Source organism: Vicugna pacos, chromosome 14 (assembly GCF_048564905.1).
Source record: "Vicugna pacos chromosome 14, VicPac4, whole genome shotgun sequence".
NCBI lineage: Eukaryota > Metazoa > Chordata > Mammalia > Artiodactyla > Camelidae > Vicugna > Vicugna pacos.
Window position 1 is genome coordinate 48,501,110 of NC_133000.1, and position 16,377 is coordinate 48,517,486.

At 33.2% G+C, this 16,377-nt stretch overlaps 1 protein-coding gene across 8 annotated transcripts in view; it reads right to left on the reverse strand.

The window, feature by feature from the left end:
* The window catches only part of MYCBP2 (MYC binding protein 2), a 233,182-nt gene that overhangs the window by 143,824 nt on the left and 72,981 nt on the right, over nucleotides 1-16,377 (reverse strand). For 6 of the 8 annotated variants that reach the window (XM_072976390.1, XM_072976388.1, XM_072976391.1 and 3 more), the window contains 3 exons: nucleotides 12,405-12,512; nucleotides 6,211-6,330; nucleotides 5,189-5,270 (listed from right to left, as the gene is read on the reverse strand). In XM_072976390.1, coding sequence (XP_072832491.1) covers nucleotides 5,189-5,270; nucleotides 6,211-6,330; nucleotides 12,405-12,512 — 310 coding nt within the window. Of the gene's footprint in view, nucleotides 1-5,188; nucleotides 5,271-6,210; nucleotides 6,331-7,821; nucleotides 7,891-12,404; nucleotides 12,513-16,377 lie in introns of those variants that run through there. The other 2 variants (XM_072976392.1, XM_072976389.1) reach the window with 2 other exon arrangements.

Genomic DNA, 16,377 nt, shown 5'->3' on the forward strand with positions numbered 1-16,377 from the left:
ATCATAACAATCTGTACAAGTGTGGTGATTAATTTTTTTCAAGATGCCTTAGTTAGACAACGAAGCATAGGTAGATTGATGCATGCTTGAAGTTTTGCCATGCCTTAGAATCAAGACCAAGGGGGTGAGAAAACTGGTGAGAAAATAGGTGAAGAGAATAAATGGCAATCTCTAACTTGGGTAGGAAATAAAGTGAAATGAGTGAAAGAGACGAAGAAAGTATAGAGCTGTAGGGAATGAAGTACTGATAAAGTCAAAGACCAAGTCAAGTCAAGTAAAGCTAAGAAACAGAAAAGGAAATTGTCATCAGACTATGGGTTGTTTAAATTTAAGAATTCAGAGTTGGAATTATGCTAGATCCAAGATGGGTCCTAAGAATGACCACCAGGAATGTGGAAATAAATTCACTAGATCTAAGGGTGTCAAGGTAACTATACCATATGGGACCATTCACGAGAGTGACAAGACTCAGACTGGGAAAACGCTGTGAGCCAGGTAATAAATTTTCAATGTATGACAGGCAGTGACTAAAAGGGAGGTAATAAAAGAGGAAGAGAGCAGAATGGCTCTTGCCTCAAAAGAGCAGTGCTTTTTACTAGAGGATATAGTAACACGGCTAGGAAGAGCAGTGAAAGTTAAGTGGTTCTCAACTCTAAAGTACAAGGAGTCTGGCAAATAAACAACTACCACGTCAAAGGGCTACATGGTGAACTAACGCCCTCACAGAAATGTTCATTTGATTCAAACGAGGAATTAAAGGGAAAGTTCCTACAACTGTTTACTTGCCTGCAGTCCACAAAGCATTTTCACATAAAATGCATCATTAGTTAATGACATGACTCTATGGGTACATACGAAATGCTTAAAAAGGATTTTCCCCAGAGTTGGTGGCAGTTCTTCTAATGAACTCTTTTCATGATACTAGGGCCCACTTATTAAATTACTTGGTAAAGGAAAAACAGAAAAGGAAAATTATGTGTATATGTGTATGCATGCCAGGCATTTTACAGACACTATATTAATTCTTTAACAATCTCATATTTAAACTAAGGCTTAGGAAATTATAGTCACATGTTGGTAAGAGATGAAGCAAAGATTTGAACCTTGTCTAAATGGTTCCAGACACCATGACTGTGTAGAATATTAATGCAGAAAGAAGATAGCAAGAAAAAGGTGAAAACACAGAAACAAAAATTAATTAAATTCCACTGGGAAAGAGGGGATAAGAGCATCCAAACTATATAGTCCTTTCCCAATATCCAGGTTTAAGTTTACTGAAAATAGTTAAAGAATTTGGAATTCAGAGATTCAAGAAGAAAACAAACAAAAAAGAGGGTTAGTAGACTCATGTCATGAATGAGTGTAAACAAGCCCTCAGAAGCTTTTTGACATTCACTTTAACAAGTAGCAACAGCTAACACTTACCGAGCATTCACTATGGCTTAGGTCATGTGCTAAGTAAACAACTTACATCATCTCAATGAATTCTCACAAAAACCATCTGAGAGAAAGACACTTACTTCTGTTTAAGAGGAAGAAACTGAGACACTGGAAAGTTAAGTAACTTGGTCAAGGTCATACAGACACCAAGTGATATAATCAGGGCCAAATCAGAGACTGAACTGAGTCATTCTACAAGTCAACACACTAAAAAAGGAGACTATCAATAACATTTTTCTACCTTTACCATATGCACAATATTTACCTTCCAACAATCACACATTATTAATGTGTACTATACAATAAATTCTGGTTAAAAGCACTTGATTACTAGAAACTTTAAAAATGTACCCTCCAACTTTATCTCAGCTAAATATCTGTAAATGTTTTGCTTTGTCGTAGTTAATTAATATGCATGCTATTGAGGCTTTGCTCCTCCTAGGATTTTTCCTCCATGTACACATGGTCAATTCCTTTTGGAATTCCTAACAGTTCTTGACTCCTGCCTTCCAAGTCCCACACAGAAACAGACAACAGGGTGACTAGAGTGTTCACGACACAAACGGTCTTGACTGGTTTTTGTTTAATCCCCCAGGCATAGTGTGCAGGCATTATTTCACCGTGTCACCCAGCTTAGCACTCCTCACACCACATGGAATCAGCCTTCCAGTTACAGTTCCATCAATGGAACCAGGAGAAAAAATTCACATGTTGGAAAGGACAACTTCCGGCAGTTAAAACAAATCCTACCAGAGTTTTCTCTCCTTAAGAAAATCTAACTAATTTATTTTCTACATTAAAAACTGCCTCAGTCTGTGAAAATAACATATTCAAGCTATAAAAATACTTGGCATATTGCTATGATACCGTCAGCTGAGCAAATCACTGCAAGTCAAGGAATGGTGCTCCCTGCTTGATAATCAGGACAGGAGGCAGTGTTTTAAGTAACCTCTTCATTTTAGAAGTTGACATGAGAGCCTTCCCTTTCAACAGCCTCAACGTGGCATGGCAGGATCTTGTGCTTAAGCTATTTGTTCTTCACACTGCAGTCACCTTGGGGCTGTGGTTTGATTATAAAGATATTCACTACTTCCCTCCCACTCAGTCAAGACCAGGAAATACAGCTATTTGCCAGTCCTTTTCTGGGGAATGCTATCCAAGTGCAGCGTCTGATTTGTGAAGATGTGTCCGTCTTGCTGCACACATGACTGATGCTCTGTCATGTCTAACTGTAACACATCTTTCCCAGTTTGTGTCATGACTTGCAAGAAAACTGTCAGCTAAATAACAGCGATGATGATGATAATCAACCCTCTTTCTCTCTTTCTGTGTCATAAGTCTTCAGTAAAAAACAGAATAAAAAGTTCCCAAATTCTTCTCCATACAAATCACAAGTCCTGTCTCAGTCACTGCATACGAGTGAGGTCATTCGAATGTGAAGTAAAGTATCCGCTGTCTTCTAATGCCTGTGATGGTAATTCCTCAACCTGGCAAACCCACTGATACTCAGTCATATCCAACATCCTATAATATCCAAGTGTCAATAAAGTAATTCCATCAAAGACCTTCTGCTCTCTTTCCAAGCACAACATTTACCATTAGGACTGTGACAGTTTTATATACCTCTTGACAAGTGTCAAATATATGCTGCACTTGTGTATTTAGTGAGAAGTTCAACTCAATGATACCTCAATCATCCAATAACTAAGGACATTCCTTTCATCCCCATTTTGTGTGCAGTGCAAATGGTCTGACCCCACCTTCTAGGGATGGACAGTGGTTCTTAATCCTGGATGCACACGAAACTGTGGAGAACTTTTAGAAAAAAGCTTTGATGCTGGCATTACATCCAGTATTGCCCTTACCACCTTCACCTCCCACCTCTGACACCAGTCTCCCAACAAACGGATCTGAGAAATTCTAGATTCTTAGAATCCAGGCATGGTATTTTTGAAGTTCTCTAAGTGTTTCCACTGTACAACCAGGATTAAGAATCACTGGTCTTTACTATGTAAAAGGCATAATTCCATCCCTGTCACAGTGATGGAGTGATTTCAGAATACAGTGAAAATTCTGAACTTTATTTAATGACTGAAGGGGTTCACTGCTATGTGAATGAGAAACATAAAGGTCCAGTTGATTTTGGCAGGTATCCTGTGACCACAAGGAAGAATAAGGTAGAGCAAAGAGTCAAAACGAATAGAGGTTCTGTGGTAAACTGAATTGGTCAGTCAAGCCTAGCCTGAAGCTGCCCTAAAATCTCCAGACTTTATTAAATAAACTCCGTTTCAGTGGTGGGGCGGCCACACATGTGGATCACTCAGATCTTCAAGACGACCTTCATGAATGACTGAGAGCCTAGAAACTGTTCCTTTACACCCACAAGGCCAATCTTACCCTGGGACACTACCAGCCTGTGACTGAGCACAGTAAAGGTTATGAACAGTGGCACATCCTGCCCAATCTGGGACTCAGCCAAAGGCAACCGTGGCTTGAGGACACCCAAGTGGCCTGACTAAAATGTTCTCAGAACTGCACTGTAACCTAACTCTTCCCACCCCATCCTTCTTGCCTTTCACAGGGGTCAGATCTACACCAGGTCTGAAGGTTCTCCCTGCCTAGTCCTGCTCTGTTTTCCTTCATCTTTCACAGGAGTTTCCTCCCAATAAACCCTCTGCACATCTAATTCTGTCTCAGCATCTTCTTCTTGGAAGATCTGAACTAATAAAGATGGATATTCTATACTTTTGACCAAAAGCACTCTTACTGTATTAAGCAGATACAGATTCAGCTGCTGTAATGAAAGCAAAGTAATGAGGGCTTGAACAGGATAGAAGTTTATGTCTCTCCTAGGTAAGAACCCAATTATAAGGAGCTGATATGGCAGTTCCATGGTATTGGGGACGCATGCTATTTCTACCTTGTCATTCTCATACATATGTTTCCAACTTATGATTGCTGTGATAACTTCTCCAGCTTCTGCTATCATGTATGGATTCCAGGCAGCAAGCTGGGAGGGGACAGGGAGAAATGGAAGGGTACCCCTCTTTCCCTTTAACAGCATGATTCCAAAGCTACATACATCACTTAGTTCATAGCCATATCCTGCTACAATGGAGGTGGGAAAACAGTCTTTAGCTACATGGTCATGTCATCAACTAAAATTCTACTACCAAACAAGTAGGGAAGAATGGACATTAAAAAATGTCTAGTAGTCTCCATCAATGTTAGTTCTTCACTATTCCAGGTAAGTCAAAACACAGTTTCTCTGAGTGACCATTAGATATGGTTTGTAAATTATTCCAAAGCTTCAAGAGCTTCATGTTAATATTAGACTAAAATTTCAAAACAGATAACATCAAGGAATATGAATAAATCCACTGCTGACTTATTAAAATGAAATTTGGGGATATTCACTGTGTTTTCTATTGCCATGAACAGCTTTTAAAAAGATATTAATTCTTAAGAATACAGTAAGATTTTATAATGATAATCATCTTTACATTTTAAGTGTATAAAATGTAAATCAACTTTTCTCCTGAAACTACAAAATCATCTATCCTTACAAAAGCACTCAACCAAAAAACTAAGAAGCACCAATAATTTATGGGCCATGTTTTGCAAAAGAGTGCTATAAATACTATTTCAATGTACAGAAATATACATTTAGAAGGAAAAAGGGAAAGAAAGGAAGAAAGGAAGAAAAAAAAGAAACAACTCAACACCTTGACACAAAAAGTTAAAGTACCTGGAATTGACATCCCCATGTCCGAGCTGCCCATGCTGCCCATATCCAAATGTATAGACATCTCCATTTTCCATTAAAACCACTGAAACCAAGATCCAGAGCTTTACTTTTTCATTATATGCAGTACATATTATATCACAACTATACTGAAAGCAGTGTAATTTTCACTATTTAAAATGTACAGAGACATTAAAAATAGGCAATTGAAGCACAAACTTACATTTAATGAGAAATAAATACAATTTTAGTTCTCAAAAAGCTAAAAATATTTTTGTAGGTTATAAAATACATAATGTTTTCCTAATATATACTTTCAAATTCTTATAAATGCCATTCAATAACATTAGTATTCAATAAAATATTGGTTTGGGTCAACTGTAAAATTGATTTATAATGAGTAACTACATACAAAATACTGTTCTCTCCTATCTAGGATAATTATATAGGTTCATGGATTTGTGTTCTGCACAATTATGTACAACATCAATGCTATGTTTGTTAGAACTTTAGTATATGTTAATGCTTCATCATACAAGGAAATATACTGAATATCAAAAAAGAATTAACATTTTATTTTTGTAAAGGTTGAATAATACAACCTAAGCTATATCCCAAATGTCAACAATTCAGTAGGAATTTAAACATTGTCTACATTTTAAGAAAATAAATTTGTTGATGCACATTTCTCTTTGAACAGTAACAAAATATGTGACTGGGTTCTAAGAAAATCACAGAATTAGACTTAAAAGGAATTTCAGAAATTATTTTATCTTCAGGAATTTCATAAATTGAATTATAAAGTAAGTCCATCAGAAGACAGATTAGAAGTCAGATCTCTAGACAGTCATGCCATAGCTTAAAAGAGATTCTTTAATAAATATGACACTTCCATAGATTTGAGAGACACTGCCACATTATAGCTTTTAACATACTGTTAACAGATCACATGTGTTAAAACTAAACAAACAGGTTAATTAGCACAATTGTAAAAATGTAGTTATACCCTAAGTTCCAGCTGCTACCTGAATGGTGAAATCCACAGCTGACTTGTACTGCCCGGAGCTCACAGTCAAATCGCACAGAGCCTGGAGGATATGTTGTGATTTTGCTTGCATCCTTTTCTCCTCGTTCTCCACTTCCATCTGTAAGTGTTATATTTGTAATTAAGCCATTATTCATCTTCAATATAAAATTTTAAATCAGTTTACTATGGAAAAACAAGAGAAGATGTTAAAAGGAACAAGCAAGAAGAATCTGCAGCTGTTAGAAGTGATAGATCAAGAATCTACCTGCAAAGAAGCAATTTTGAATAGATATACTATATACTGCTGTTTGCAAGTATCACTATCTCAATAAAAACACAGATAAGACTTGGTTATGGATAAACCTATTAGGCTAATCAGTTATGTAATGTAAATGGGTCATTAAGTTACAGAAATAACACAATTCTAAATGTAATAGTTTATATGGGAAAATTTAGTCTGCATAAAAAATAACTGCATGCAAAGTCATTTAACAATTATTTTAAACTTAGTGATGCTGTTAGTGCTAGCCATTTAAAAAAAGATTTCTAGTTTACTTACAAATGACTTAGATTTCCCAAACACATCTTAGTAAGGCTACGCTGTCCACCAGTACTACCAAACTCAATTGAACTTCAAAAAAATGTACGAAGACCAAACAGTTTTATCCAGCAGTTCAATGGTTTCCTTTGATTTATTTTTTTGTCCCACCTCGCCCATCAGCCATGTGGCTTTGTGGTCTTCTTCTGGCCCCCAACTACAACTCTCAACCAAGTCCTCTACTTTTATTCCTTCTTTCCTCCTCTCTTCTTTTTATAATTTCCTTTCATAAGCTGGCTTTAAAGGCCTTCTTTCCACCCCTAGGTTCTACATTTGACACTGAATATTCTGGCATTCTAACGATAACATTTAAAAACACATTCCAGAATATAACAACTTTAGTTTGGAATATGTAAATAAGAGAGGCAACTTGCTCTTCTCGGTCTAAAACTATACATCAATTAAATTATGACCTCTATATCATCAAGATTCAAATTCCTTACACACAGAATAAATGTAAATCTTAAAGGAATTTCAGGCCAGCTAGTCTAAACTACTCACGTGTGGTATAGCAAATACAAACAAGTGTGTGTAATACGCAGATACGTATCTACAGACACACATTTTTAAATAATTCTGTTTTTTCATTACCCATTTTAGAATGTGAAACAGAACATCAAATATTTCATGTTCACACTATCCTTTTTTTTTCAATCTAAAATTTCTAACCTTTGATAATATCCAGGTAAGATAAAATTGGCCTAAATTATGACTTAAATTTCTATAACTAAATGACTGCAGCACTTCAAAAACCTTAAACACTTAAAACTCTTTACAACACTAGGGCAGTAAAACCTTACTAATTTGGAATAGGTTGACCTATATGACTTACTGAAAAGGTCTTAATTACAGAACATTTAAGCAAAAATTCAGTTTTATTACCTTTTTGCAGTACAGATTATAGATTAAACTAAATGCTACAATAAATAAAATGTGACTACCTAATTACAATTCAAGATAGACCTGTATTACATTAAAATGTACCATAAACATAAAAGTCCTTTAACATACAAGAATTAATTGCTGGACCCAGAGGCTGAAGGCACGTTGAAGGAATCCTTCATTTCTTGAGCCCTTGGTTTGAAAAGCTAGTGATTTTAGACAGGTTCCCCCTTATAAGTATGACCCTGAAAATTCAGAGGAAGAAGTTATTTTGAATTTTTTATTTAAGAAAAATCACAAATACTGCATCTGAAGTATCAAAAATTCTGAATTAGTGAGAGGCTTTACCATAATAGGATAAAGAATAGGATTCCTCTTCTGCTAAATTATCTAATGTGGGTTTGCCAAATAAAATCTGCAAGAATGGATGGGTTAAAAAAATGCCAACATTTAATGTCACTCCATCCAAAATAAAATATATTTTTAGTTCAAAAACGCCTCAGCTTAGAAAGACAGTGGAAAGGTTAAATACAAACAAGGGCTTATCCATAAAGGAGTAAGTATCTTCCAAATACTATTTAAATAAGATGACAGATATATAGAAATTTTATAGCTTTAACTCAATAGGTAAAAATATATAATTATTAAAACCAAATCTGTTTTAACATAGAAAACAAATTGTGTTCATATGTCTGTGCCAGGCCTAACTAAATTCAATGTTACAAGTGTAATTCCACTTTACATAAGTGTACTGATGCTTAGTTAGAAGCTTTTACCTTTGAATTTGGCATTTTGCCCTCTCCCTTAAGTCAGAGATTAAATATAGATACAAATTCCACAATAGAGACATAGCATCAGGGAAGAAGGGGAAAAAAACCTAGTAATTTACTGATTAAAATCATAGTGATTAAAAGAATAGTAGCTATTATTTACAGATAAAAATAATAGCAACATTTTGTTCAAGTTCATTTAAACAAATCTGTATCTATATGAAATAATTTAATTACCACAGATGGTAAAAATATTATTATAAGAAAAAAACAGGGATGAGTTTCTTGATCATTAGCAGCAGCAGTGACAGAATTTTAAAAATATATGGCTGTATCTGGAATTTGATGTCAATTAAAAAAATCAATTACAATTCTAATAATTTAGAAATTTATAAAAGTTTATCAAAGAAAAAAGGTACCTAAATAAGCAGCTAAGAATTTAGTGTAAATTCAAGAATCAGGAAGTAAAACGCAGCAAGATTAATTCTGCTCAAGCTAATTATTCAGTAAAGTGTTAATGAGCAGCAATCAAATTAATCTCAGATTTGTAGGAAAATTAGATCTGAATATTCTTACAATTGGCCATTTTGGGTATATCTTTATTTTCCCTAATATAAGTATGTTCATACATATATCATGTGATATTGAAACTATGATAGCTGTAAAGTTTTGATAGATATGCATCTAAAATATTCTATGTATATACACTATGCATTTTTGTGTACACATACAGATAAAGAAAAGAGGATTCAGTATCTAAAAGATTCTAACTTTAAAGTTTAATTTTTATTTAAATCTACACTTTTTGGGTAATCTTATTGGCATGCATATCACTGAATGTAAGAGAACACAGTGAGTACTTTGAGCAAAATCACTAAAATAAAACAGCAAAGCAATAACAATTACAATATGCTAAGCATGTGCTCTGTGCTAAACACTGAGAATTTAAACAGCACAGTGGATAAGTGCTTTTGGGCACTGGAGCCTAAGAGACTTGGATTGGAATCTTGGCTCTACTATTTGCTAGTTTTATGATAACTGGACACTGGACCTTCTTAAGTTTTAGCTTTCCCAACTATAAGATGGCAACAATGGTACATTACCTCAAAAAGGTCTTAGGCAGATTAAGTGAAAAATAATGTATGAAAAGTGCTCAATCAATATTCACTATTGTTGCTTTCTTTAATCAGTATAATAATCCGATGATATAGGAATTGTTATTTCATTTTGCAGTTGGGAAAACCAAGGCTTAGAGGAGTTAAGTAACCAGCCCAAAGCAGTAAATGGCAAAGCAGTTTAAGAATTTGATCAAAAGTAAGGCTCATGCATTTTACCACCACATGGTCGACATCTTAAATCTTTTGTAAAAATAATCACATATTTAACAAATTTCAATTTAATCTTCGTATCAACATAATCAGTTAGGAATTATCATTCCTATTTTTCAAATAAGGAAACTGAAACCGAAGAGATTAAGAAATTTAAGAATGGCCACACAGTTCTACTAAATGACAAATGGGATTAAAACTAAGACCTAATTCCAAAGGCTATACTTCCATTACATCACACCATTTCTCTATAGAAAATAGGTGTAAATCACACACACATGTTTTTAAGTGCACCTTCAGATTTTCACATCAGCCACTTCAAGACTATTCTCCAGAACAATTCAAATGTCCCTAACTAGGAGTAGTGAACTAACATCTTTTTTTCTATGTAAGGCACTGAATAGCTGAAACAAATGTTAATCCATGTAACTGTTTGAAATATAGTCTATAGTTACATTTTTGAATACTGTATGTTATATGGATTATATGTTATATTTATTGATTCAGTCTTATATACTTTATTTCGCCTCTAATCAAAATTTGCCTGTATAGGATGGATTCCGTGACCTCCTCTGAATTCTCTCCAATCAGCCAGAAGCTCTCCAACTTTCCATCTTAGAACTCTCTCCTGTTAACAATAAATCCACAGTTCTTACCCTCCACACACCCCCATAAAAAAGTCACAGTCTAAAAATTTAAATCATTATTATCCTACAATTTGTACCATCATAATTAAATATAAGACAGAATATAGCAATTAATACAGTGATTTCTCAGTGGAAGATAAACAGGGTAAAAAAATAGAAAAGAATGTATGTAGGAAAAAAATTTTAAAATGTATTAAAAGGCTATGACTATATGCAGCAAGAGTAAAAGCAGTGACTGGTGAGGTAATAAAATGACATGGACAGTGAATGCAAAGGGAGTAATGGAGAGCCAATGTACGGGTGTATAGTGAGTGGTAAGTTAATACTCTCTAAATAAAATAGGAAACCATTTGATAAAATATTAATTACACTTTAAATTCATTTTGGTGGTAAAGAGATGATGCTGTTTCACTCTATAAAACCATACAATCTGATGATTTAAAAAAAAAAAAGGCCTTATACTATAATACTACAAAGTAAATCCTTCCAAAGAGGTTACTACAAATATACAGAGTCCACTAAGTAACCCTGTGGCAGACAAGATGGAATTAAGGCTAGATATTGTTGAATAATTTCTACAGCTCATCAGTGTAATACTGTAAAAAGTCTTTTAAACTTGTAAACTTGGTCTTCATTTAGCATTTTATTTAAAAATTCTGGAAAAAACAAAGATGTTTGTCTATATGATACTGATACAGACCTAAAAAAGTTATATTTTTATTGAAATATGAATATTTCAAATATTGTTCCTTAGATTTAAATAGTTATGGTTTGTTAGAGTACCGAGCAAATAAATCAATCACAAATTTTACTGTGGTTAATAACACTGTATTTAAAACACTCTCAATTTTTATTTTTGCAGAATACATCTTAAGTAGTGCTCTATTTATGTTTTTACTAAAAACAGGTGGGTCTGTCTGTTCTGTTTTGCTTTGAGTGGCAAACTGATAGGTGGAGAGAGGCAAATAAAAATGAAGTTGATTATAATATACTGCATAGGAAAGCTTAAAAATAAAATTAGTCTATAACAGCCTTGCGGCAAAAAAAAGACACAAAACATTAATTTGTCTACGTGGAGTATGTAATTTTAAAATTTTCTATTCTATTTTGCAGGGTTTATTTCAGGCATTTAAGAAAACAGTAAATCTAAGTTGTACTAGCCAAAGAATTCCTGGTTTACATGCCAGGATTCTAGGCAGAATTTATATGTAAATTTATGAATTCTCTGCATTAAATTCTCTCCTGATCTTATTGACCCATAATCTGAGGTTTAAGGGAAAACAATCTTCCTTTAGGAATATTTTTAATTAATCCAGCACTCTGGTATCTCAAAGAATTCTGTAGAAACAGACTCATAGTCACTCGAAGACTTGTTCAGACCTGTGACAGTTTCTGAGGACTTACAGTAGGTCTACACAACTTACTCTTTACTTACATCTACCACTTTTTAAACCTCAAATATCAAATAATTCAGGTGTGTTAAGTATATAAACTCTGATTTTAAAACAATGGAGAAGCATAATAGCAGTCAACTCATTATTACTTTATACATTGACAGGAGCAATTTTGTTAATTCTAAAGCAAATAAATAGCATTAAAAAAAGAAAAAAGGATTGCAAAATGCCAGATGGCAGTTGTCTAAGAGCAGACAATAAAGAATATAAAATAGAAAGCAGTAATTATTTTTCTACCTTCCTTTAACTTCATGAAATTTGAAAAGAAATGGAAAAGAAAATGATACACTGTAAAATGTCTTGTTTTTATTAAAGTTAACCAAAAAAATAAAATAAGATTGACCGTCATTGACAAACAGTATACTTTCAGCATGTTCTTTCTCCTCAGGCTACATAGTAATGATAGAAGCAAAGTAGAAGAATTAGGTTTGTGCATTTTCCCAGAGACAAAATTCAAATGAGTGGAAGAAATTGGGAAGGTATCCAACCTAGTTGATAAGGAAGACCAAATACCTTTGTGCTTGTCCCGTTTATGCTTTAGCTGTGCTGGATGGGATCTGAGTCTGGCTAGAGCCTGTTCTCGATGGTTCATAAAAATAGGACCAGCAAATACAAGGGGGCCTGAGGAGAAACATTTTGTATGTGCATAGGAAAGCTCACAAAATGAAAACACTACAATGAACAAAAATAATTCAAACTAAAAAGCATGGAAATTAAAGTTCTGGACATTGTACTTTTCTCCCAATCCCCCCACCCCCAACCGTAACCTATTCACCATTCTATACAAAAGTTTCAGTATCTTAAATATAGTTTATAAAGTACAAATTCTATCACTTATACTTATAAAATGGTCAGGTAGTTACTAATAGCCTCAAATAAATCATCAGAAAGTTCAAATAGAATAAATCAAATTATCTTACAAATATTTTTAACATCATATATATTCAAACTTGGTAAACTATACATTCATTAAAAATATGTCTTTCCTTCTGAAATACCAAAAACCAACTAAGTTTTAAATTAATGATTAAATTTTAGCAAGGCCTTCAAGATTTAACAGCCACATCAGTCTTGCTACAAAACCAAGATATTATTAACTATATTCTGTCATAGGAAAGAAAAAAATGGTCAAAAACAAAACAAAACCAAAAAATTACGATGATCTTATGTTTATACACATGCACATTTATATATATACACGTATATGTATATATATCATATCACTACCGTATAAAGACAGAATTACAGAAGTTATACTTGATTTGATTTTCTAAAAAGGATAAATCTAACTTCATGTGTGATTTCTATAGCCACATACACAAAATCAGAAACAAGGATAAGCTGAACTTCATACTGACGACAGAGGAATCTAAAGCCAGTAACATTTTTGAAACACTAACCATTCTTTCATTAAATAATTTCTTTCTGAAACTCCAATATGTACACATACATATATACACAAATATATACTGACATAGATTACAGTTATTTCTACTTATATAGGACTCAAGGAAAAAAATCTATAGCCAAATTAATTTCAGTAAAATTTAAATGATAATGGGGAAAAGCATTTTTTTAAACTTGAAAAGAAAACTCTAATTATACCTTAAAATTTTAGCTCATTTCCTATAGAACAGAAATACAGCTTCCTTGAGTTTTAGCAACATCAAAAATGCCTGCAAATTTCAAAACACTAAATTTGACAGTTAAGAAGTTACCAGTATTTAAAAAAGAAATTGACAGTATATATGTACTGATTTTTTTTATTAAGTTTCTTCATGATTCTCTATAGATCTTTGGCTATGATTAATTTTTCTAACAATTATTGCTCTGTAAAAATATTTGAAAAACATCAAATTAAATACCAAAGTACTCTCATTAAACATTAAAAAGTGGGTAAAAATATTTTAATTATGCCTCCAAATATAGAAAAAAATGCAAGCAGCATCAATTCTATGAAAAAATCAATAACATAGTCTATGATTACTAAAATAAAAATATACTACTTCAATGTTAGTAGAATTAAAAGTATTAGACAGGTTCCAACTACACAAAAGGATTGTAAATACTAAAATAAGAATAATACTATACTGTATTACCATTTTCTGATTTCTGTGGTCTGCCTGAGATATTATTTCTTCCAATAAAAATATTATACCCTTAATACTCATAGTTATTTGCTTCTCACTAAATTCAATCTTTTAATTGTCTTCTGATATATAAATCCAGAAGACACACATGCAATCAAACCTAAAAAGTGTAACATTTGAGCTCAGTTTAAATTACCATTTATAACATCAGGCTATTAGGTTCTAAAATATTCTTGTACCCCATGGACTAAAATAATTTTTTTTACATACTTCAAACATTCATTTATTCACCATTGTTGATTATCTGTAATGTAACAGACACTAGGTATTGTAGATACAATGACAAAGACATGGATTTCATTCAGATTCAGTCCACCAGGGAAGACAAAAAAGAAAACAAAGAATTGCAATATGCTGTGATAAATGTTATAAAGGAAGTCTGTACACATTATATCCCAAAGGATGAAAAGTAATCAAATCAACCTGAGACAAACAAAGAGGTTTCAAAGAATGAGAAAAAGTTTGCCAAGAGAGAGAAGAAAGAGCATTCCAAGTAAAAGGAAAAGAATTTTCAAAAGCATGAAGATGTTATAAACAACACTATATGGTCATTAAAAACACACATAGCCAAAATGGATGGAATATAGGGTTATAAAGCAGAAAGTAGTGGGCAATGAGTCTGGAGGTGAATATACAAAACAGATAATTAAAATCTTTTGATACCAGTAAACTTCATTGTAGAGGTGATGAGAAGTCTATAAAATGTTTTCAGTTAGTCAACAAAGACACACTGAGTACTGAACAATCTCAGGCATCATGCTAGGTCCTGGAAACATTTGGATAAACAAGACACCATCTCTGCTTCAAGAAGCTCATGGTCTAACAGCTGAGGGAGAGTTTACAGACAACCCAAGAAGAAGTTATGACAGTGCACTGTAACAAAATTAAGCACAGTGCAGCGGCAGGTAGCAAACCTTGAGGGTAGAAAAGCAGGGAGTTTGGGGATATAAGAAGAGAAAATACCATGTAAGCTGAGATCTAATAAAAAAAAAAAAAAGGTAGCCAGCACTGTAAAGATTCAGAGATATGGGGGAAAATAGTTTTGGAATAGGGAATAGGAAAGAGAGTAAAGAGACATGAGGCTGTAGAGATAAAACGTGGAATTAATTATGAGAACTATGAGTGACTTTTTGGTTTTAAATACAGAAATACCAATGATCAGATCTACATTTTAGAAAAAAAATCCTGGAAAGAAGGTGGACAATAGCTTAGAAGAAGGTAAGACTGGGGTTAAGACCACTTAAAAGGCTTTTTGCTGAGCTTAAGAAACAGCAGTGGCATACTAAGAAGTAGACATATTCAAAAGATTTAATAGCTTTTTAATAAAATTAAGAAAGTAGAATTAATAGAATCTGTTGGGTTTATTTGCTTCAGTGAAAGTGAATAAAACAGGGGCGTGAAAAGCACAGACTGAGATATTTAAAAGCTCCTTCCATTCACATGTAGACAGTGGGTTATCTGGAGCACATCCACAGGCAGGTAAACTGAAAGAGTGACTGGAATAAATGGCAGCAAAAAATAATACAAGCCTTTCAGAAAGTTATTGGTGACACATTTTAAGAAACTAAAAATGTTTCTTTGGCCAGTAACTGAACATCCAGAAATCTGTCCTAAGGGAAACTCTAAAATATTTTTCTAAAAAATTTCCGCTCAGAGGTGTTACTATAACCTTATTAATTGTAACAAAAAATTTTAAACAATCCAAAAAGGAGAATAATTAATAAAAACCTATGGTATATCCTCTCACTGGAATAATATTCAGCTATAAAGACAAGACTTTTGAAGAAAAAAATGCTTTTGTGCTATTTAAATTAGAAATGATTGTAATATGTTCACCAACATTTTGCAAAAATTAAAAAGAATAATAATAACTAATACAGGTGATGCTAGAAGAAAACACCACTCATATATTAGACTTGAAAAGACAAATTCCTGTAGCATTTTAAAAATGATCTGAAATATCTGTTGAAATTTAAAACATACACACTCTCTGGTCCAAATATCCTATTTCTGGGATGCTCTTCTATATACACAAAAACTCCACTACATATGGCTATAAGTTTAATAATATTTATTATAGCAAAATCCAGAAAAACCTGAAAATAACCTTAATGTCCATTAACAAAATAATGGTTGAATAAACTGTGGTTCAGCCATATTATGAAATGCCATATAGCTGTTAAACAGAATGTAGTAGCTCCATACTCACTGATCTAGTGTGTATTCATGTTGTATTGTAAAATGAGAAAAAGATGTTTCAAAGAACCGTTTGATATTTAACACAATATCACTTTTGTAAATAAGCATATGCCTATACTTCCACACATACATAGATA